General features: G+C 41.3%; 1 protein-coding gene across 10 annotated transcripts in view; it reads right to left on the reverse strand.

The window, feature by feature from the left end:
- LOC122820862 (A-kinase anchor protein 13) overlaps nt 1-25,288 on the reverse strand; it is a 135,266-nt gene that overhangs the window by 66,068 nt on the left and 43,910 nt on the right. For all 10 annotated transcript variants that reach the window (XM_044098588.1, XM_044098518.1, XM_044098526.1 and 7 more), the window contains 4 exons: nt 20,939-21,122; nt 18,559-18,748; nt 16,314-18,333; nt 13,791-13,876 (listed from right to left, as the gene is read on the reverse strand). In XM_044098588.1, the coding sequence (XP_043954523.1) occupies nt 13,791-13,876; nt 16,314-18,333; nt 18,559-18,748; nt 20,939-21,122 (2,480 nt within the window). The remainder of the gene's footprint in view (nt 1-13,790; nt 13,877-16,313; nt 18,334-18,558; nt 18,749-20,938; nt 21,123-25,288) is intronic.

The raw sequence follows: 25,288 nt of genomic DNA on the forward strand, positions 1-25,288 counted from the left end.
TTCCTGGCAAATAGACTCAGTAAAGAAAAGCCTTCAAGTCAACGCTAACGACATTGAGAGATCTCACCTCTGGACAAAGATATTAAAGACCAGGGTGAAGCTTTTACAGAAAGAGAATCTCCTGTTTTATGATATATGAATTAAACATTGGACTGTAGATGATGGGCTAGGATGTGTGTGTGTGTGTGTGGGTGTGTGTGTGTGTGTGTGTGTGTGTGTCAACATGCACAATTCTGATGCAGAAAAGCAAGAATCAAAGAGGCAAAGATGGATTTAAGTTGAGAGTGCCTCAGGCTGGGAGCGCCTAGTGAAGCACATTTATTTCTGATTGATTGATTAATCAAGGGTTTTTTTGACACTTGGAAAAAAAAGAATTGAAATATTTGCATCTTTTAACAGGTTTCTATTATTGCATAAAGGAGGCTTAAGCAGTGAAACAAAAAATCGTCAATGAAGAATGGGCTAGTTTTTTTACCTGATTAATCATCAGATCCAAAGATTAATCGACTTCTAAAATAACCATTACTAACTATGTACCTGGTGAACTATGTACTTATTTTCACCATTCGTCTTTCCGAGCTTATTTCTGTACAGCTGCAGTTTTTAGAAACAGTTGGCGATCGCATGGATAGATGTAGAGGCTTACCTTTTTTTAAAGTTTAACAGTTTTTATGTTTGCCATGAACTTCCCATGGATTTTCATCAGATATTACAAAAAAAACATATAAATACCCAAGACCGGATGAGAGACTCGGCACCACCACGAAGGTCAACTCCAGTGGGGGTTTGAGAAACTAACCCTCTGCTCTCCCAGCGCACGCTATCGACTAGCCCACTGACCCAGAGAAACACTGAGCTCTGTTGTCCAGGGCTGGGAGGAGTGAGATAGAGCCTTTACACTTTAGCTTTCCTGCAAACACACACACACACACACACACACACACACACACACACACACACACACACACACACACACACACACACACACACACACACACACATACATAAAACACTCCTACCTGCAACCTGTTCAGCAGAGCCACATGATAAAAGCTTGCTTGTGTTGCCTTGGCTCCTTCATCAAGTCTCACATGCACACAACAAATCCCACACACTTAGATGCAGATTTTTTTTTTTTCTCCTCCTTCCCCTCGCAGCTGTGTTCAGATATCAAACAGGGCCAGCTGAGAGAGAACAAACACGCTGACGAGGAAAGATTAGCTGGTCACAGAGGGCTTCGGTACACACACACAAACGTGAGAGATGTACTGTAAATGCCTGCACAGATTCCGCAGGTTCCCGTTGCTGCTTGCTACAAAGGGGCCGGTGTGGATTAACCTCATCAGGGAAAGAGGCACTGGAATGTTAGAAACACACTCAGATGAGGAATGGGAGCTGAAATAAAATACGTTTACAGAAAAAACAGAATTAGAAGATTTTTGGAGCTGAATGACCTGGAGTGATGGGGAATGAAATGTACACCTGTGAGTTGACCAGACCACGGAGAAACCAAAAATTGATGCCTCTTTATTTTGGCTGAGTTGATGGAATAAAAATGTATGGCGACTATTAAAGGATACAGCTGTGAAGGCAGTTAATAAAACCCCTCGGATTTCACGTCATTAACGTCTTGAATAAAACAGCTTCAACATCACTAACTACCACAAACAGGGTTTCTGCAGGTTTCACCAACTCAAAATTAAGGCTTTAAAACCTTTTTAACACCATTATGTATGAAATTTACGATCCGCTTCACAACAATGTACAAAACAAAACTGCACATCTATATATATCTATATCTATATATGGAAATCTATATAAAACTATTGAAGAAAGATATTATTTTTGAGAGAAACCTTCGATCGATATTGTTTAATGTAAACATGCCAATTTTTAAAAAAACATCCCTTCTGATTAAAAGTTTTTGCGCAAGGATGAGGGGATTGTTTTTTTGGCTGTATAGAAATGTAATAAAATGTTACTAGTGCCAGAAAAGACGAAGACGGCGACAAGAATAGTAGGAGAATGAAGGCAGGGCATATTTTTTAATAATTATTTCATGAACATACTTATTCAAGCGTGATTGAATGATCACAATATAAAATACACAAGAAAAAATTTAAGACCCGTGAGTTTGAAATGTTTTACATTCAATCTGCATTTAAGACATTTGATGAATGATTTTAAGCGTTTTTAAGGATGGACCAGCTGATGAAGAAAAGCGGAAATAAAGCTGGATTATTTTCAGGACGTTGTGATCAGTAGAGTCTCGAGGCGTCGGCCAGCGAGGCCTGCAAAACAACGAGTCAGTCAGCGATGGAGCCGATCACCTCGACTGCAGGCTGCCAGCCCGTACTCTGAGTCTTGTGCATATTTGTATTGTCGGGGGAATCTAAAATGCACCCAGTAAAAACACATCTGGTTTAAAAATAAAAGACAGACTGCTAAGTGAATGTACGTGCGTGTATGTGCGTGTATGGCATAGCATGCAGGAGTTGGACTGCTGCCTTGTTTTCAAACAGGCGTGCAGCCAGAGAGGTTGTGCAGCACTGAAGGATGCCATGGCAGACAGCATGGCTGTTCCCAAGCCAGGCGTGTTTACGCGACACGCTTGGATCTGCGACGCTGGCGAGCAGCCAGCCTCGGGATACAGTTATTCTCAGGTGAGCCTGGGAAATGCACTTTCTGCACAGACAAAAAATTTTCCCCCTGAAATCATAAACAACAATAATCAGCATTACTCTATCAAAATCCCCATCCTCTAAGTTGAAGTGAAATGAAACATCTTGACTCTTTGGGTTCTCTGAGCCTCTTCTCTGCAGGTTTTTTGTGTCCTGCTGACAGGCAGACGATGCAACAGTAGGAGGAGCTGCTGCTCTGTGAGATGTTTGGTTAGTCCAGAAGAGTGTTTATATGGATGTCAGGTGTCAAAATAACACCCACATGAACGTGTAACAAGGCAGACCTTGTTACCGTATCCATCATTGGGCAACAATGCTATGGCTGATCAACATGAAATATTCTACACATTGTCCAAGGTACAAAATGCATCCTTTCCTGGATGAACATCCCCAGAGTTCCTAGTCAATTCTTTTAAGCTAAAAGATGGAACCTGCAGGGAGGAGGGAAGGAGAGATGGATGGAAAAAAGGACGGATTTGGAGAAGGACGTATAGACGGATGGACCAATGGTTAAAAAAGACAGACAGGCGGAAGGATTTTGGGGGAGTATGGACAGATAGATGAATTGGGAGAAGAGTGGATGGATGAATGAATGGATGGATGGATAGATAGGAAAAGAATGGTTGAATAGATTGGAAGAAGGATGATGGACTTGGAGGGAAGATGGATGGATTGCGAGGAGAATAGATGGAAAGACAGAAAAGGTTTCATGTATGAATGCATGGATTGGGAGAATGGATGGACTGAAAAGGATTCATATGTGGCAGAATGGATTGAATGAAGGATGGGACGGACGGATGAACTGTTAGAAAGATGGATAGATGGGTTGGGTGACGGATGGATGGATGAATGAATGAATGGATGAATGGACTGGGAAAAGGATGGACAAATGGTTTAGGAAAAGGGCGGATAGATAGAATGAGAGGACAGACTGATGGATAGATGGATAGATGGATGGACAACTGGATGGATGAAAACAACTTAGTAATTTGAAAACCATCAGAAGAAGCACACTTTCCAGAGCAAATTCTTAGAAATTCTGAAATCTGTCAAGTTGACCGCAGCACAGTCAGTAAAGACCAGAAATATTTCATCCATATCGTTTTTTTTCTTCTACATTTCAAAGCAAACTGTAATCAACAATGCAGCATTGCCATTTTCCCTGAAAACATTGAATAATAAACAGAAAATAAGTTCCCAAAAGTGGAAAGAAAGACTTACTGAATAGCTTTCCCAAGCCTATTGGGCGTTTCCCCATCTATCTGTGGAACCGCATGCAGTACTTACACATCGATGTACTGTACTGCTAAGTTAGTTAGTCGAGCATAAAGGCTCATTCACGGTGACTGTACTTGGTAAGTAGAGTAATGATGTGTTCTGTGACTCCTGGCCAGGAGAGACGCTGGGATGTTAAACGCTGGTTGGAATGAAGTCATTTGGCCAAATGCCTGTTTCCATCCGAGGGCAGAGGAAACCGTTAGCCAGCCACTGCCTTTTCCCACACCATCATATCGCTCACTCTCTTTTCCTCCCTGCTCCTCTGTCAGTCTGTCTCTCTCTCTGTCACACACACTGTTGCTATTCTAGCCTTGATTTGTGGAGAGAGGCTGACATTAGAACAAGTCCAGGAAGGAAGAAATAGACCAAAGTGAGGCGTTACATGTAGCAGGGAAACTTTCCCAGATACTCTCCTTCAGGTGCCCTCATCCCTACTTCCCAACCGGTAGCTACGGGCAAATGCAGACAAGCCCAGTTGTGTTTTTAAAGTGAACTTTGTACAGAAATTGCCTGTTTGTGACAGAGATTAATCTCCAGTATGCAAGGAGCAGTCCACCTTCTTCCAGATGTGAACCTCAGGATGACTCGCATTCAACAGAAAAGTATTTGCATGTGTGATGAAAGTCATTCCTTGATCAAAGAACATCAATGCTGAAAAACACAGATGACACCCTCAAGATCTTAAAAACAGATTATTGTTGAGGCTGCAGCTAAAAAATCCATCCCGAGAAGAGGCCATAGACATTATGTTTGAGCTTGATCCGACTTGACAAATTTACTTTTATTATAGGACCGAGCAGGAAGTAAACGTCACGTTATTTTAATTAAGATTTTCCTGCTTTTCTTGTTAGACCACCATTTAAGTAAGCAGTAACTTCACTTTTTAGCTTTTGTTTAACGTCTTCCATTTTGCGGCTTGCTGTAATGGCAGGGTGAGTCTAGGCCAGTCGCAATTAGTAATAAATCAATTAATTGCATGATAAAGCAAAATCATTCATTTCCATTTACACTATCATGTTTCTTTTCTCTTTCTACCAAAAACTGGATGACTGTAGTCTTCAGTTTTTAATTTTGGTCTCAACTAGCCCTTTTTTTGAAGGACAATCTTGTTTACACAGTCTTTACAATTCCTTTTATTTGTTGCTTCTGTTGTTTTGTTTTATTTTAGATATTTAAAATGTCTTCCAGTTCCAGTGTTAAATGTTCATTAGAATTTAAAGTTTATTGATCTTTGGGATCAATAATCTTGCATTATTATGATCTTGTATTATAATGCCATTACAATCGTATTACTTGAAAAAGGTCTCAAAACAACAATATTGCAATACTTCTGGAACAATTTATTGTTCAGCAAAATTTGTAATCATGACAGGCCTAGGTGAGTGAAGTGCAAATCATCGTTAGTGTCGCATATCAAAGCGCACTGGAGTAATGTGTGATTGGCAGAAGCAAAGGAGGGCAGGGAAATGTGTGCATGCAGTGCGCTGGGCTTGTTACAGTCCAACTTCTGCACCCTACTCATTTTCTTTATATCCTCAACAGGTTAAACTATCTACTCTATTTACGTTATAATCAGAAGTTTAACACAACTTTACACTCTTCATTCTCATTTGGTTTTCTCTGTGCCTTACGTATCGCAAGCGCCAGAGAAGCCCAGAGTTCGACCCAACTCTGAGCTGCTGTGGTGACATTATGCCAGGAATGTTATGAACATGGCTTGATCGTCAATGAAGGAAGAGATGAGCAGAAAGGTCAGGCTTTTGATCTGTTGCTCCGGCTACTTATTTCAATCCCCAATGGTCATGAGGTATAACTAAATGAGTGAAGGTCCCACCAGTAAGGAAAGCATCGATTAGTGCAAAGGTTAACTGTAAATTGACAGACTGAAAACATGGAGTGGCATTTGCTTAGTTTCACAACAGTAGTCTTATTAATATGACAGAAAATGTAGGAGCTTCTTTTCAGGCAGCTGACTGCCTGTGTGCAGCATTACCCTGGAACTTGATGTTTTAAACCCAAGATCTTGAGTAAATGCAGGGTTTGGTTAGCTAGAAACCAATGTGAACGTCTTGGTTTTGAGATAAAAAGTAAAACAATTGAACATATGTTAACCCAGGCCTTTCTCTTGCATGTTTGCAGAACAACTGGGGATGAAGGGTGTGACTACATTTTTATATTTAATTTGAGCAAAATATGTTGGTTTAGATTTCAGTTGGGAGCAGCATTGTTGAAAAATGACAGATTGGTTTTCCAAGCCTAAGTAAGAGTAAATGCCGTTATTATGACTCGATCAGGTGGTGTTTGATCCTCTGAAACATCTTGTGTGGATCACCGAATCGCGACGTGTGATTTTATTTGTCACCAACCTGCTCCATATTTGGCTTGGAGCAGGTTCAGCACTGCAGAAATTAATGGATTGTGATTAATGTCGAAATTATGGAGACCCGAATCAGCAATCAAGGCAAACAAAACTCCACAGTGGACAAAAAAACCCAAAAAAACAACTTGCTATAGAGTTTTGTGTGTAGAAAAGAAAAGGTGCCATTTGGGGCTTTAAATAGCATTCCCCTTTTGGGAGCCGTGCAAAAGCACATTTACAAAAAAAAACAACAGAAAAACTCCACTTAGCTCTCATTTCAACTGATTTGACACAAAATCATTACAGTTCAGTACTCGAGAGGATATAATTACAGTACGACAGCCATTTTCAGAGAAGTTTATACTCTGTATAAGCTGCAAAGTTTGTCAGACAAGTACCCGCTGTGCTGACCAAATAACCCCGGGAAGACCGTGCAACCCTTTAACAGCCTCAGCCTCATTAAGTTTTATGTACAGTCGCCCCACAGAGATGGACAGAGAGCAGGCATCCGCCATGGTGTCACATAAAGCATAAGCATATGCACAAGCTTCCATGCAGAAACCACACTCCGCCCCGAATAATAAGCACTCTGTCTGAAGGGCCACTATCAACAAACGTGCAATCATGCACCAGCGTGCAACACAACAGAAAACCCTTGAAACACCCATGGCAGACCCCCACAGATTTGTCAAAACACATTGCAGCAATTTATGATGCTTTTGGTAATGCTTTGTCTAAGAAAAAAAAAACTGTTTTGTTATTTTTTTTTTTGGAAGAGCTTTTATGAGTCAGCATTACCAGGCCTGCGATACCAACCTGTCTCAGGAACTGGGGCTGCTAATTCACTTCACGAGGCGCTATTAAATTGACTTCATTTAAAGTAATGATGAACATTACTTATCTCTGGCCTCCATTTTTTTTTTATGGTTCGCTTTTACGAATTGGTTCCCACTTTCAAATTTCTCCCCCTGCCTTTTACTACTTTTGCCATTACATTTTTTATCTGTCTGCAGCTCTTAACGGCTTCGCGTTCAAAGCTTCTGCTCCAAAATGACTGTTATTACTGTGGCACCGGCCGTATTGTAACGCCAAAACAACTTTGTTTGAAAAGTGCAGGGAAGTGGCCTACCTTGATGAGAACCACGTCCACCGCGCGCTCTCCTTTGGCGCAGAGGCTGTACCTCCGCTTGTGTCGTTCGTACATTTTCCTACAAATATCCAGAACGGGGTTTTTATGGATTGCAGTGGGGGAGAAAGAAAATCCACGAGGAGCGCTTTTGAGGAGAGGCTGAAGCTGTCTGCTAAGCCTCACCTCTGGCTGCCACAGAGGCAGCCTCCAACCAAACTCCAACTCCGGTCCCACCCTCCTCCTTCGCTTTCTTCCCCTCCCTCCCTTCTTTTTCTCGTCCTCTATCGTCTCTCAACTTCTCTAGACTCTGTCTGACTCATGCCTTTGCTCTCGCTCGCCTTAGTGAGGCTGTGAATGCCTCTCTCTCATCATGTGAAGCAGCCATCAGAAGTGCTGCATTGTTACCCTATCACAGATGACAAAAGGCCATTATTGACTTAGTTGACGTGATTAAATCGTCCATGTTCTGCGTTTCCTCCGCAATTATGAGGTGCCGACGAGTTACCAGGCCAACAAGAGCCCCCTACCAGACCAACACAACCTTTTGCGAAGCTAAAAATATGTCAAATCTTAAAGATGTAGAACTTAATTTGGCTTCCCAAATAGCTCAAATATTTCAAATGAATTTAAATGTGTATATACAATTAGCACAAAAAGAAAAGGGATTATGTGTTTGGTTTTTGTTGTTAATGATTCTTGCCAATAGAGTCGACTGTTTTTTTTTGTGTACTTTTCATACATCCATTTAAGGGCTGGACAAGGCATCACTAACAATATATATCACAATAAACATCAAAATTATTTCAACAATCTCCAATCCAGAAAACAGCATTCTGGGAGATGTAGGCAGAGGGAAGGAATTTGCTGCTCGGTCTTATCAACTAAATCGCTCACTTTTTGATCATCTAGCAACATGCTATAGTGTAACTTGCACAGCAGATGTTTCAGTTTTTGCCATTGTGATTCAGAACTGATTAAAAATAAACAACTGTGGGAAGAAAAAACTCTGGATAAAACAGGAAAGGTCATGCCAACAGTTTGGGAGTATTTCAAATATGCAAAACAAACATCTGTTAAAAAAATGATCCGATATAGACTGATATGGAAAGCTTACTTACGCTTTTCAGCCTAATCCATTTCATCTCCCCTACAGGTCAGCTAACTGGAAAACAAAATGTTTTCAGGACTAAAATCTAGCAATTAGAAATATTTTGGTTTGCAGAGTAACAATGATTTAAAATGTTTGATTACAAGCTGTTACTAAATTTACAGCATGTTTTTATCTATGTTGGCATGCATGACAAAAATCAAGACAACAAAAAAAAGATATGGTCTAGCCAACATAAAAGTAATTGTAACAGCCAGTGTATTAATTTTGCAACTGTAAGCATTATCTATGATACAGTTTTAAATGAGAGGAATTATGTTTTTTTGTGTAAGTGTCAAACTGTTTTATTTTTAATCTTGTTCACTGGCCATAGATAAGGATCTCAATAGATAGCAGTGACGTGTTCTAGCAACCGCTATAACCAAAACAGCTGTCTGTGGAAAACACAGATGGTTCCCAGGAGCCCCGCCCATCTATTTCTTCTACATGTGTTGAACCTTTTTTTCTTCTTCTTTATAAACGGTCTGTTGTTTCTTGCAGGTCGTGTCTGACAGAGGATTGGTCAAAATTCATCTATGCATTACCTATTACCAAAAAGAATGCTTTTTCTTTCTTTTTTTTTTTTTACATCCTGCAATTGTAAATATATACAAGAACATATATTACAGCTGTAATTGCTGTTCTGTTCTGCAATGCCATGAAACCAGGATGTTTGCTTATGTTTCCTCTAGTCTGGACCTGTCATGCACAACGTAGGTTGGAAGTTGTTGGGGTTTTCCTTGTAGCTTTCTTCTGCCTATATGGCAGAATAACAATGTAACAGAAGACAATGATCGTCCTCTGGAACGACGTCCCGGCAGACGAGTCCGAGTGTTTTACATCTCTAGCTATCAAGCAAAGATTTGGCAACATTCCTCACCCATCCTAACGCCTAATGAGCACCAGAGAGACTGTTTAAAACATGAGGCCAATAGCGTGGGATGAAAACAGAAACCCGTCTGAGAGGGTGTGTCTGCAGTGAAAGCTGACCCTGAAGGCATCGTGAAGCCGACAGACTTCATTGATGAAGAATTCATAGCATTTACTGGAGGAGCGGCAGCTACAGTAGCATTTGAAAGATGGGGGGGGGGGGGGTAGAAAGCTATTTTTCTGGGAAAATCCTTTCTTACTCTTCTGCGTCCTGATGTTCTTTGGTGAGTCCATCGGCTTTTGTTTATGTTTGAATTAATCCAAATCAATAAAATTACCTCGAAATCGAAAAAACAAGATGTTATTTAAGAAGTTCTCATTTCAGGGTTTCTTTCTGCAGACCAACTAAATTTAAAGACCATTATGAATAAAATGTAAGGCCTGCATCAAGACTGATGTGCAAAAGAAAATCCCATGTTTATATCTTCATATGTATTGCTTTGGTTGGCAACAGAAGGGAGCTAGCGGCAAATATGAACATCGTTCAACCAACCGCCAATGCATTTGAATTTACCAATGATAGACACAAGAAAGTTAGCCAGCTCGCTAGCAAGGGTAAAATAGTGATATCCTCAACCACCTCGATCCACAGACTGCAGTGAAGATGTCTGCGTGCGACTCAAACTGTTGCCTGAGAGATAAGTCCTGAGATTAAATAGGGCTGCTACGACAACATTTAAAACCTGCTATTAGCGTATTTAAGGTCAAAACATTTTAAATCCTTAGTTTTAGATAAATGAATACAAGATATTTTAAGGATGTGCAGACACCTTGCATTTAGTACCTAGTTTTTAAATTTTGAACAAAAAAATTGAAAGAATTTCAAAAAGCGAGCCACAACTAAATTGGATGATGCTAAAATCTTCCATCTTATTAAATGTTCGCCCAGTCCCACTCACTAATGTGCAAACAATAATACACCGTTACGCAAATCAATTTCTCCAAAGCTACGTTGACAGAGGAATCTGGAAATTAAGCCACAACTTTAAGACTGCAAGACGGCTACTCTTCCCACTGGGTCACAGTTAGTTCTTAATATGTATTTGAAGCCTATTGGTACCATTGATTCAACAGGAAATATTTCCAACAGCAGAATATGGTGGGCAGTGCCTAGCAACCGGTAGAAGAGGGGCAATGCTGTTTAAACTGATCCCTACATAGACACTTTTACTGGATCAAAATTCCCAAAGGTTAAATGGGACTACAACTAAACAGTTGGTCATATCAAATCAAATAATCAACTATAAAGCTCCTCCATGGCGTAACCTAGCGCACCCTACTGTTATACTGCTGGGTGTCGGTGTTAAAATCCCTACACTGCTCTGTCTTTAACAGCCAGGATAAGGGGGCAGCTCGGCTGTGACCTGCAGTGATTGATCACAGGTTATTTCCTCCAGTAGGGGAAGCCTTGCTTGAACTGAACATCATCACAAAAGGTTTTTCTCCTTCAAAAGAAATGTGCCCACATTTTTATCGTATTCATCTTGGAATGGAGAAAGAAGAAAAACACAACACGAACCGATTAGAATTACTAGCTTGGCTTCATTCTGAGTGTATTTTTAACACAGGAGACAATTTAGATTCTTAATGTTTTGATTAGTATTTTTTATATGCATTGTCACATTTTTTTGTTGCATTGTGCGTGACTGGATTTGAATTAACCTGGTGGGGTAAATTCCTGATATGTAAAAAAGTGAATTGACACTGAAAAATGATGATGAAACTAATTTTTTCTTCCACATAATGTCTAAAACAGAACGGTACTCCTAGCAATTATATAACATATATCATATATACACTTGAAAAGTTTTTATTTTTACGTTTTGCTTAGGTTCACGTAGCTCAGTTTAAGACATATAATGCATATGATAATATTTGATTGTTCAAATTTGTGTTTATCTGGAAAAAATGTTTAACAAGGAGCAATTTTTGTTTTTTTAAAAAGAAAAGTTAAATATTTATACTAAACATTGACAGGATCTTGAATTGATTACACACTAAAATTCTGCATCTATTCCACTTCATCTGCAAAAACAGTGAAACTATGAATATACGAATGTGAACCACTCATGGAATATTACAATATACAAAATTATCCAACTATAATAAAAGTGTTCCCAAACACTTAACAATGAATTGCAGAATAAATCTTACCAATGGTCATAACAGATTTGGATGGTTTACTTGAAACAAAATGATAATGAATTCTCCGGCTTTTTCATACAACTTTCATCTGAGGTCCATAAGAATCAAATATGAACACCTGAAAACTCTTTTAATGAAAAAATGGTGGCTTTTTCCATCTCAAAATAAACCACTTTGACATATATTTTTATACTTCAATACATTTCTTTTCTCTCAGGGTCAAGGAGGTTTTGCTTTCACTCTTCGGATTGTAATGTTTCCTGCTTTAGGGGAACTCTCTTAGGTATATTTTTAGTTTGTTTAACACCAACTAACCCCTCTTTTATACAGAAACCCACACTGAAAATGCTGATCAGAATCCATCTCATGTTTATCCATCAAGTCTGGCTGCTGGTAATAAAACCACCGTCAGGACCGATTAAACAAGAGCTTTACACTTTATGCATCAAAGTGTGGCTAAGCAGCGTAGCATTAAACAAAAGAAGCATCTGGCTTCGAAATGCAAGTATATACTGTTTGGTCAAAAATACATGCTCTTTTGATATTTTTAATTGGAAATGTATTAACGAAGGTCAAGCAGGTGAGCATGGTGATCAATACAAGCTGATTTCCATGAGAAAACTGACATGACTAAAAAGGGAGATGCAAGGTTTTTGCCCCACAGCAATGATGGAAGAATGTTAGGCATGTTGAATCGAGCAAAGCTAAAGTGTCCTGCTGTCTAAACAAGTCAAAACACACAGTGTGGGATTATTGATTCCTGCATTAATCTCAGGTCTAATTCCACCTGCCTTCGGATTTGCTGCTTATTATTCGGCCCAGAAATCAAACTGAATTCTGAGGCTTATTCTGAAAATCAAAGAGCGAGGAGGAGAAGCTTCTGCCACTGAGGTTACGTCGCCCTCTGCTGACGACCCTGCCGCCCTGCAGGCTCCTCTTGTTTCCAGCCCCCAGTCCCTCCTCAAACATCTGGCATTCAGAACAAGCCGCTGACCCAGACCGCAGCCCAGGAATAAGCCGAGCCACTCCAGTCTATGGCTGCAGAGGAATCCGTCAGTCAGCAACATTTGGGAGCAAAGCTTCGTCTAGCTAAGGATTGCATCCATGTGTTTGGAGGCTGAGCAGACAGGAAGGGGGAGAGCAGGCGAGCCTCACGGGACAGAGCAGCACATCTTAAAGTGGTCCCGACAGTCATTCAGGTCTTCAACACCATATGGGGATTTAATAAAAGTCAGAGAGCCACTCGACCTACAAGAAACACTCTGGGTTCTTGCTGTCCCTCAAAAACATTTGGTGGAGTTATTCACTGACCAAAAAGGCTGGAAACCCCGACTTTTCTCAAATCACAACATTGTCAACATTCAACCAGGAAATATGCACACTGTAATAACCACTCTAATGCTTTCTGAAATTGTCACTTGTGCAGCAACCCTGACAACGACACAAACAAAAAGAGGCCCGGACTTTTTTCACCAAAATCAATAAGATCTCATCGCCATAGTTTTTTTTGCTCATTTTGCTCTTAATTATCTGTAGTAACATCACACAAGTCAACTTCCGCTAACCTTTTTCGCATTATTTATATTCCTAAACTCAAAAAAAGTGGGATTTGTTTGCATTTTGCTCTGCTGCAGTTAAATATTTGAGACATATTTGAAAACACAGCATGGGTTTTAGTGGAATTTGGCAGCAGAATTAAAAAAGATGCAATCAGTTTGTAAGTAAAGTGAATAGGCATGGTTTGATTTTACTGTAAATTTCAGCTAAGATGCTATGAAAACCAGATGATCTTCAATCAGAAACTTTAAATTTACAGATGCATAAACCACAAATCCTCAACAGAAGTAAGACAAATTAAAATCAGTTACTCCAACCATGGCCTGCACAACATATAAGAACACTTTAAAAATGATTGAAAATAAATGTAAACGCATTAACTGTGTTTTCATAATAGTCAAAAATGGCTTTCATTCTTCCACAGCCTCTTTACTCTGCTTGTTCTAAAAAAAAAAAAAAAAAAAAATCCTCCTGCCAAATGCTACCTGATGATGAAGACACACTTTATCATAAAAGCCACATTTACAACAAGGCTCAAAGCGAGAGCGGAGATTCTCATCGTACCGTCGAGGAGTCCGGTCCCTCTGCTGGGCCGTTTTCTTCCTCCCCCATGCATCTCGCGGCGTCCTCGGGTTTGTCGACTTCCACCTCTGGAGAAATGCAAGCAAACAGAGCACAGTCAGTCCTACAGCACATCTTCAGAATACACAAAGAGTCCGTGTTAAAAAAGTTTCCAAAGGGCACATGTCCAGCATCTGTTAATAAGACTGAAAAAAAAATACAAGAAAATGTCCTCATAAGAAGATTTAAAAAGAACTTTGCTCCTATTCCTTAAGTAAATATGAGGTGTTGAATATGAGAGGAAGTGGAAAAACTACGGACAAAAAAGGGAACCGACTACGATAAGATGTCCTAAATGTTGATTTACAACCTGAGAAAAATCAGAGCCTGTCAGTGATGTTCCAGGGGGTCGAGGCCGCTGTCGTGCTGTAAATTTTTCCTCCCACATCACAATGACACGCCGCTGCGGGAGTGACGCAAAGCGCCAACCTTGCCCTCTCTACCCGTCTTTATTCTGCACAGTTCTTTCAGAGGAGTGAAAATTGCATATGGGGAAAGTGTTGGAAGCTCACTGAGAAGATGAGACTTTTTGAACGTCTCACTTCCTGCTCCAAACACTCACACACACACACACACACACCCACACACACCCACACACACACACACACACACACACACACACACACCAGCTGGCCTGGGAGTGTTTGTTTAGCACAATCCTGCCTCCTAGCTGTGTGTCTGAGAGCCGGTCACGTGCTGAGGTAATGTGACTGCCGTCTGCTGACATATGCGACACCCTGCAGCCAGAGCAATGCATGTAATCGCATTAGAAGCGCACATAGAAAGTATTGATACCCCTTGAACATTTTCCCACTTTTGTGAGGCAACAAGCGCACATTTTAATGCGTTTCATGTGATGGCTCTGCACAACGAGAGCACAGTTGTGAAGAGGAAGGAAAACGACGGTGGATGCTTCGTAGAAACACTTTTAACTTGGTTTCTGCTATAAGTCAGCTTTGTACATCTAGGGATGGAAATTGTTGCTCGTTTTCCTTCCCAAAAACAGCTCCAGCTCGGTCAGATGGGACGGAGAACGTGAAAATGTTGCCGCCTGCCAAATCTGTTGAGGATGAGACTAATAGTTGTCCTGTCACCTGAGCTGTAGATCTCCATAGTTACCATGGATCTCTTGGCTGCTCCTCTCACTAATGTGCAACAGATGAGCAACATACGGCTGCAGCTAATGGTTATTTTAGAAACAGAATATTCCACAGAATATTCTGATGATTAATCGCATAAAAACGTTGGCACAATCTTCAGATTGTTATACCAAGCCTTTTTTATACAGTGAAATAAACTATTCAATTCCTTTTTAAAATAATAAAACAAACATTTTATCGCCTAAAATGCAATAACCTAGCATTCCTTTAGTGTACGCTTGACCATTTGCAGCAAAGGATGCAGTGGCAGCTAGAAAAAAAATAATAAAATTATATCATCAACATGTGAAAAGCTCATTCCTTTCTGTTGACCTGACAGCAGTACAGCATAGAGCTAATCTGTTATTTTTTTAATTATTCGTAACTGAGATTTGTTTTTAAGAGAAATTGAACCAGGTAAGTAAAGCCAAATATATGTCACAGTTCTGGGTTGAAAAACTTTTTTTTATATATCCTAAATGCAAAATGTATATTTCTGTTGTCAAGTTTTGTCTTAATTACTGCTCAGAGTGTATCGTTCTTTCTACAAATTGTCTTTTTTTTTGTCGATTACTAAATTTGTTTATTTCAGTAATCGATTCTACGCGATTAATCATTTCAGCCTTGGAGCATCGCTCTGAGGGTTGCTTACATCACGTGTGGTGCCACATGTTCCTTGATCTTTGGGAGGCTGGTTGTTCACAAATGCTTTCTATGAAACCTATGAAGCCTTCACAGAACAGCTGGAGATACTGAGAAGTATTGACACACAGACTGACTATGCTGCCTGTTTGAGTGGCTTCTGAGAACAATTCAAGTTGCACTAGATTTTATCTGGAGGTTTCACAGTAAAAAGAGTTGAGTTCGTTTTTTGCTTTTTGCTCTCTTCTTTCATTCACTTCAGAGGTCTGCACTACTTTGTTTTATTGTCAAATGAAATCCAAATAAAACATGTTCAAGATAGTGGTTGTAATGTAAAAAAACGTAACTAGAGGCGTATTGAAGCTCTTGCAAGGCCCTGTATGAATATAGCTGTTCAGAGTGGATCTCAGAAGCTCACGAAGTAAGCGCAACAGGTCTTGGCGACAGTGATATATCAGCAAGATGTCAGAGATATGCTAAAAACTCACTCCGACCACAATCAAAGCGAGCTGCATGGCATTTTACTTAGCAGAGCTTTTCCCATTAATCACAAGAAAAGCACAGAATCGGATTTAGAAAATGAGCTTAGGAAAGAAACATTGACAAACAAATCACCCCGTGATGCATGAGGGTGCGAACCTGAAATAAAACCAATGAGTAAAGTAAATAAATCAGCGTTTCCAACCTCGGTCGGCAGTCGCGCAGCTCTCCGTCGCTCCATCCAGTGAATCGGCAAAGTCTGGGTCGGCAGCCATCTGATCCTCGACGGGAGTGTCCACAGATGACTCCGCGACAGCAGCAAATGGTTCCAGTTCCGAAGAGATACCATCTACGGTGTCTGACGAGGGATCAGCATCCTGTGCTGAGATGGCGAGCTGACCCTCAGTCGACCCCGTGTCCTCAGTCTCCTTTAAGTCAGCCTGTTCAGGTTGCGATTGTACATTCCTACTCTCCTCTGCTCCCTCTGGTTTGTCATCGGCGTCCGTCTGTTGGTCGTCTTTGACAGGGCCATTGACTTTGACCTCTGATTCAGACTGGATGTCAATATTCCCATCAGAGCTGCAGGAATGCCTGATGTCACCTTCACCAGCTTCTGAAGTAGGGACATCCTCGCTGACTATAGGAATTGGATCCAACACTGAATCCTGTTCAGGACATTCTATAAGCAGTTCTTCACAACTTTCAGGAATCAAGCAATCCATTGTCTTAAAGTCATCAAGTAGCCCTGATTCATACTCCAACTCATCTTTACTACCAACTGAAGGGTTCAGAGAACTGACGGTACCAGTGTCCAACAAAAGCTCATTGTCGTCACCTGGTGAGTGTTCGTGGTTTACGCTGGGTGTTAGATCATTTGAGTCCTCTGTACATCCTGTTGAGGATATATCTATGTTCATAGTTTGATCTCCCTCCTGCATGGTGCTGTTATCCTCAGTAGGGTGAAATATTTCCGTTGAAGAACTTCCAAAAGATCTAAAGCTTCCTTCGTCGTCACTGGAGACACGGTGTGCCACGCCTGAGTCCTGGTCAGCTTTCCTCTTAGTGAGCATATTTCCTGGTGATGACTGGTCAGTCCGTGTTTCTTCCTCGGCACTGTTCAAAACCCAAAAATCAAAGCTCTTGGGTTCGTCGGGAGCAAAATCTTGGAGCTTGGTGGCATCTTCGCTGTTGCTCTCAACTCCAGTGTCAGTCCCAGAATGACGGGCAGCTTCTGGACCGGAGCCCTCCTCCTGCTCGGCTGCGTAATCCTGACCAGCTGTTTCCTGGTTTTGTTCTTGGCTGTTTATGTCTGGCGGAGGTTCCCCCTCACGGAGGCCTTCTATCAGCAGTAGTGGAACAGCAGATTCACGTCGCTCGATTACATCACCGCAGGCTATCGCTGATGGGTCAGAGAGGTCTCTTGGGGTTGAAATGGGGTCCATTAACTCTTCCCTCCCAACCTCCTCTTCTTCCTCCTCATCTGTATTGAACCCATCAAATGGTTCTTGAGGAAGTTCTATTTGTTCTTCCTCAATGTTATCTCCATCTTGAGATCTCAGCTTTGTTTCTGATTCAGGGGAGTTTAAAAGTTCAGAACTCCCTGACAACGGAGACTGGCCCATGACTGAGGAGTCTCCACTGGCTGTTGTCAGAACCGTGTGCTCTGTTCCGCCCTCCTCTCCCCTCGTGGCTGCGCCGTCTCCCGCTTCCTGCTCCTCTCCCTCCCCGGCCTCCTGTTCTTCCCGGATCACAGCTTCCTCTGCCTGTTTACCGCAGCTTTCTGCTGGGACATTTCCCACAGTGACGCTTTCCCCTTCAGCCTCACCCTGTGCCCCTTCACTCCTGTCACACAAATTCAACCCGGGACAGGAGTCAGCCCTCCCTTCCCGCTCCCCTTGGCAACCTTTTCCCTCAGAGTTTGAACTGAGACACACCCCGTCCCTCTGGGGTTCCAGGCCGTGATGCCGGGGAGGGATTTCTGACGCTGGAGGCAAACTTTCGTCTTTCTCCGAGTTACGTGTCTCGCCGAGTTCACCTACGATGGAGTTCCTGCTCTCCTCTTTGATCCTTTCTTCCTCACTCCCTCCGATTTCTGAAAGCAAGCACTCTGACGTTGAGTGGAGCTGCTGGAGTCGCTCCTGACAGGTTAAGTCTGTTTTCACACCGTCACAACACTCAGCAGCAGTGTGGAGTGAGTCCAACTGCAGCTCCAAGACAGAAACTCCCTGTAGAGCACAGAAAAACGTTACACTTTAGCTTTATTTTAGTAGAGAAACTAACAGAGCTGCACTCTTTCCATCTCTTATCAACAGCCAGCTTCTGTGATTACATAAGGTGTTCCACTGCTTAAACAAACTGAAGCCTGAAGGTAAAAAAAAAATGAAAAGACAAACAAGACGGGCTGCTGGATGACACCAGCGGGACAGGACATAAGGGGTAAGGCCACTCACCTTGGCATGGAGGTGGACTAAAAAGTGCAGAAGATACTCCACGCTCTCCTGAAGGGTCGGAGCGCTGCGGCCAGGGCGAACGCTCACCGTCAGAGTGTGTGTGTTCAGCGTGGGGGAGTTGCAGCACACCCGAGCATCCGCGGACACCAGCTGGAGAGTTTCAGACGCCTCGCCCGCCTCCGTCTCGGCCCTGCCATGAAACAAGCGCTGTGATAACTTCTTTGAAAAGCCACTCCTGGTCGTCAAACCTTCCAGGAAAACTTTTAAATCCTCCTCTCAAGTGTTCCAACTTAAAAGCGTGTTCCGACTTTTTTTTTTCTTTCTTGCTGAGACGGTACCGTAAAGAGGGACGCACCTCCTTGTAGGGCAGATCTGTTTGCGCAATCCTGGGTGGATCGCTTCAGCTCAACGCCGAGGCCCGCTGGTTGAAGTCATGCTGAGAGTGACTTCACTTTTCAAGAGCCAAATGTAATCATCAACACATAAAGGGAGGGTTGGATGTTTTAAAACTACACTTAGGGGAAGCTCTCCAAGTGGCGGTTTTCTTTCAGTTAGTGGCATCCCCATAAACCATAAACACACAGTATTTTCACTTTAAGATTCTCAACCTATTTAGTCAGCAGCTGTTTTTGTTTTCTTCCTTGTACTTCCTTGTACTTATATGTTTATCTATAGAGGACTGGCATAATTTGACTCTATGAATCTTTCAGTAAGGAGGGTAATATTGTGGCTAATACCTGACAACTTCAATGAGTGCACACTTAAAATTCCCGAGCTACTTCCCGTGACTGGGATGGGAATGCCTCTTGTCTACAACTTGTCTCTATGTGCTGAGTTGGAAGTGCCGAGAAGGGTAGCTTCGGGGGCTCAGTGCCCATGTTTTTGAATACTTCTATTGTTCTGTGAAGACAATATCATTGCAACAAAGGTAGGAGGAACCAAATTAGCAGCCTTCTGGTACGCCGCCATACAAGTGTTTGCAGTGATTATCACTTTCTTCCCCGTGCCATTATTCAGTTCCTGTCAATTCGCCCTTCCACTGGACATCACACTCATTTTGTACATGTAGACACATTAGTTCTTACCGGTGCTCTAAATCCATCAGTATCAGCAAATTTTTCTTTATAATTAAATGTTTTCATTAGTTTTGAAGATAAATTACAAAAAATATTCAGGCATCAAAGGTAATTGAAGTAATACGTACATTATTGCCGGACAAATCTGCATTTCATTCTATTCCTAGTTATTTTAATACTGATCTCCTGGAATGTGGCTTGGAACCAATGTGTTCCAAACCAAAACACCTCCAAGTGGACCCTCCTGGTAGATTTATAGAATTATATAGTCACATTTCCCAGCAGCAGAATGCAGAAAATAATTTAAAAATGTCAGGTGAACTGATGGATGGTTAAGTATGAAGTGTCTTGCAGGAGTTGGTACCATTTTGTAGTTGGGGAAAAAAAACATGAATTAATAAATAAATACATAGATCAAAAGAAATCAGGTACAAAATGAACCAAAATTCTAAAGCTACGGAAGGGGCAAAATGACCAGGTTATAGCGTGAGGAAGGTTTGGATGAACTGTGCCTTATTTTTTGAGCAATGTGCCTATAAAAAAAAAGTAAAATAAATAAATAAATAAATAAAAACAGAAAAATGTCTCACTACTACCAATCTGACCATTTTTGAAACACAGGCTACACACGAGTCAGAATGTGAGATAATGAAGGGAATTGTTCTTTGGTATAAAGTCCTGCTACATCTTTGTTGCTTTTGGTGTGCTCCAATTCAAAATAGAGGGTGTATATTGAGATGAAGGGTGTGGAAATCCCAGTGTTTAAATATGTGACGTCCTAGTGTGCTACTTTACTATGAAATACAAATATCCTTTATGTATTTGTTCATATTAAAACATTCAACTGACCATCTGGGGAATGACATTTCAGTGCTCCATGAATTTCTTCCAGAGACGTTCCTCTTTAACTTTTGCTACACACTGCCAGTCATCTGGCTGAAAGAATGCTTTTACGTTTTTTCTTCATAAATTCAAAATGTATACAATTTTGCCTCAATTACTTCTCTGACTGTTGGCCTTTTATATAGTCTGCGTCCTCCACTTAATGATAAATCAATTGCTAAATTAGTTGATTATTTCAGAAATCAATTAATCACATGTAATTTGACTAATCACAATTTGTTGAGACCTAATAGCATGTTTATCAAAATAAAAAAAAATAATATGTTGAATAATTAATTTCTAATTTTTTTTGAAGTTATTTAATTAGAATATGCTTTCCTTGTTTTGAGCATTTATGCACTCATCTCAGGTCACAGCAGCATGAAAAAGTCAAACCATGGCCACGTCTAAGCCGCACTCACTTTGTGAGGAGCTCACGGAGATGCTCATGTCCTCGCTGTGCCGCCACGGCAGCCGGGCTGTGACCTTCTTTGTTGACCAGCTGAAGGGCTTCCCTGGCTCCGGGTTGCCGCAGCAGAAATCGGGTCACCCGAGAAAGGCCACGCCGCGCCGAGAAATGCAGCAGAGTCTCCTGAGGGCTCAGGTCTGCAGAGGAAGAGGCAGAAGATGACAAATGCACCAATAAACACAACCTCCACAAAACAAAGAGAGGCTGAGAAGAGCATGCGGCGGACCAGGGAAACCGATTTGTCGGTGCCACATACCATCACCTGAAGCAGCTCAGCAACATAGAAACTCTGCCAGCAGAAACAGACAGCGGCCCAGTGAACAACAGACTTTTCGGATATTTACTGAGTGATAAAGCCGCAGCTTTATGCTGAATTAACCGATGCGAACTCTTTTGTGAATAAGGTGTGAAAAAGATGCAACAAAAAAATAAAAAAATAAAAATAAAAAAAAACATGACCACTGTGCATAAAAACATTCTGGAGCTGTGTCTCACACGAGAACATTGAAATTACCAAAGCCGCTTTACATAGTTTCACCACATTAGAGGAGAGCCACATCCAAGCGCACCAGATTCCCAGTTTTAATTTAGCCCGCTATCTGCCCTCTGCCTCCGTCGACCTCCTAATAACACCATAAACTGCAGAGACGGGGCCCTTTAAATTCCCACAGAGACAATGATGATTTAAAGTCCATACACACAAACATAAACCTCCTCATGTCTGCCAAAGCAACAGGTTCTGAGAAAGGTTGCCTCCAGCTTTAAAGACCAAATTGCCAGCTGATCCACAAACCAGCTCATATTGAGTCTGTGTAAATAAACATCTGTCCATCTTCCCTGGTGTGGCTGGTAAAAAAAAAATTTATAAAAAAAAATAAACATTTCTGCTTCTAAAAGAAGCTGATCCAACTTCTGCGTAAAAACTTTACAAAGAAAAGTCTGTGGACTTTAAAAAAAATGTCTTAGTTAAATGAGTTCTGCCCTGCAAACCGTGATGAAATTTTTTTTTGCACTGCGTGTGTGATTCTTTGTGTGGCAAAAACAGGAAGCGTGTTGCAGTGCTTAGTGGAGGCCCAGAAATGGAAAAAAAAAAAAAAGGGGACAGAGGGGAAACTTATCAGCACCTGAATAATTATCAAGCAACTTCTATATAATCAGTAGCGTCTGCAGATGAATGGTTACAGTCCATTTAGCCTGGGCCGGTCCAAACCACCCTGCCCTGATGAACTTTTAATCTAATTGCTGAAACGTAACGCTCCACTTGGTCGGGCCGGGGCCGGACTGGAATGCGAGATGCCAAACTGTGGCAGGAAATGCTTGGCTGCTGGGTTAGTTGGTGGGTTTACTGGAAGATGGCTGCCGTCCTAAGCCATGAAATTTTCACACAGAGAATGGTTGGAAAAAAAAAAAAAGCCAGAAAGCTCAGCAAATTAGTTCGGTTTGAAGGCTGGACGAAAAGGTTTGCTGCTGGTTGGCAGAAACACAACAAAACTCTCACCTGGTTACCTTACATAGGGTTTGTTTTTCTCACCTCTGCACATCTTAAGACTGAAATGTTCACATTTTCTTCTTTGGGAAATTAAAATCTTTGGGTAAAAGAAGGGAGGATGGATAAATCTGAGGGATTTTATCCATTCCTCCGATTGGATGGATAAAAAGAATGTCATCTTTTCGGTAGCGATGTCTTATACCGATAGGCTTTGATCTTAAAAAAAAAAAAAAAAAAAAAAAAAAAAGAGTTTCCCAAAGTTGTAGTTGAGGCACTGCTTAGGATTGCAGATCATCAAGTCTGTAGATCCATCTACTCACTGTACCCACTTATTGTTGCAGGGTCATAGGGGCCTATTTCCAGCAGTCATTGGGTGAGATGTAGGTCATAGGGGTAAAAAGCTACATGTCCATCATGGGGCAAAACAAAAACACACAGAACAAATAGCCATACACACGCCCACACACGCACGACTAGAAAGTCGAGTAGGACTCTCTGCTGTAACTTCTTACTGGAGTGGAAAAAGTCACATTGTACCCCAGGGTTCAGTCCTGGGACCCCCTTCTATTTAATATCTACAGACTCCCATTAACTCAGGTCATAACAAGAAATAACATTAGTTACCATTACTACACAGATGACACACAACTCTACATGACAATGTAACCAGTTGACTGCAGACTCTCATCCAAGCACTGCATATAGATGAAATACATATTTACTATGTGTTCTGGTGAGGACTTTTTGCTGCTTAATGTAGGTCTCCTCAGAGGACAGGGGAGGATGAAATCATCCCACAATCTCCAGAAACAAAAACAGGGCAGCAAAAGTGCAGATTACACATTCTAAAAGAAGCTGCTACAAAAAAGCCTTAAAGGGCAAAAATTGACTTTTTTTGAGCTTTGGATCATGTTATAATATTATTCTCTTATCAAAAACAAACCTGGAGTGTTGTTTGATTTTGTCATGCATCTTCTCAGTTAAACACTGATAAAAACCATTAAAGGGTTAACAGAGGAGATGTTGCGATGACTTCCTGAAAGTGGAGTTTCAGAAAAAGAAAGGAGTCTTTTTTTTTTTAAACAGACAGATACCCAGTTTCAAGGTATTTAAATTATGAAGTGAAATTTCTTTTAAGTCATATTTGATATATATATATATATATATATATATATATATAGCATTTTTATATCAAGTGAAGTTAACACAGTAACTTGATCGTGCTATAAAATGGCACTGTGCTTGAAAAGCACATAACACTGCTTCTTTGTAAACGCAAAGTTATTTATGGGTGCCATGGTAATGTAAAGTTGATGTATGTTGATAAAAGCACATCACATTAATTCCACTGCGGCCATAAAGGATGGCGTTAACTCGTAAAGAGGGAACAATATTTCTCCTACGAGCACAAAGCATGTCTGCCCCGTATTGCTTTATGAAATGATACAAGATCAACTCTACAACACTGAGCTGATCGAAGCTGCGGATCCTTCAGACAGATATCGATTTTTGTTGTGAACCGTCGCTCACTGTCCAAAGATAATTTGACACCTACTGCAGCAGGCCGCTCAGCCAAACTGGGAACTGTTAAACCGTTTTAATGACATGCAAGATTTCCCAGGTGAGATGAACATCCACTGACAACAATAAATAGCTGGCGGTGGAGTGAGATCAGTGGCTGCTGTGGGCCCACAGCGTGAAGGATGACTGAGATAAACCACTGTCACCTCCACCTACATTCCTCCGCTATCCATCATCTGACAGATCTGATAAATGGGAGAGCGGGGCCGCGCTCCCCTCCCCTCCCCTGCAGTTCACCGTTGCAGAACGCCTCGCGTTGAAGAGGTGACATATTGCGCAGCAGAGACTATTAGAGCGCACATCACTCACCGCAGCTGGAAGCAGCCTTCCACGTCCAAACTGTGACAACTGATTGCAATGCAAAAAAAAAAAAGGGGGGAGAGAGGGTGTGTCTGTGTGTGTCCATTACGTTAAAAGTGGGTCTTATCTAATTGAGAGGAAGCCCATTACTGAATTCATCCGTTTATTTCTCTCACTGAACACCAACAACAAACAGAATCTTCTTAAGAAGTGCAGAGGCTCTCAATCCCAGCGTTACAAACTTCCTGTCAGCCTGTTTTCCTCAGTCGTGCTGAAATATTTTGCCGTTTTTTTTTGTTTTTTTTTTGCCTTGGTCCAACATCGAAATCTGAGCTGAACCATGAGATATTATCTTCGCAATAGCCAGAGGCAGAGGCAGCACACTAACTACTCCCAGAAGTCCTATTTGTGCTGCTTCACACAGAGCAATTACCTCGCAGAGTTTATCATCCACATCAGCTCATTTAGCTTCCTCTAACTGATTAAAGTGAAATGAGTCAACGGCCGGAGAAAATTGCCACTTTAATTTTGATAAAACCGTGTCTTAGTTTGCACTGATACAGCCACTTCTCACAAAGCAAGCTGCTGCTGCCTCTGCCCAGACAAGATGAGGACGAGAGCCGACTCTGGTGTTTTACATTGAGTAGTTACTGCTACTTCCATAGCAACAAAACAATGTTATTTTATGGAGGTTAAGGTACAGAGCTGCTGATAAGCTTTGATTTGGTCTTTCAAAGACACATTTGAACCATTTGGTCAGCTTGGAAAATTAACACCAAACAAATGTGGACAAGTTTGAAAAAGTTGCAAACATGCATATTCTGGAATGACATTGACCTAAGCCCCATTGAAAATTAAAAAATAAATAAAAACGTCGAGTTAGAATCAAATCCGGATCCTGTTGACAGCTATAAAAAGCCTGGAGTTTCTATG

The sequence above is a fragment of the Gambusia affinis genome, linkage group LG02 (assembly GCF_019740435.1).
Source record: "Gambusia affinis linkage group LG02, SWU_Gaff_1.0, whole genome shotgun sequence".
NCBI lineage: Eukaryota > Metazoa > Chordata > Actinopteri > Cyprinodontiformes > Poeciliidae > Gambusia > Gambusia affinis.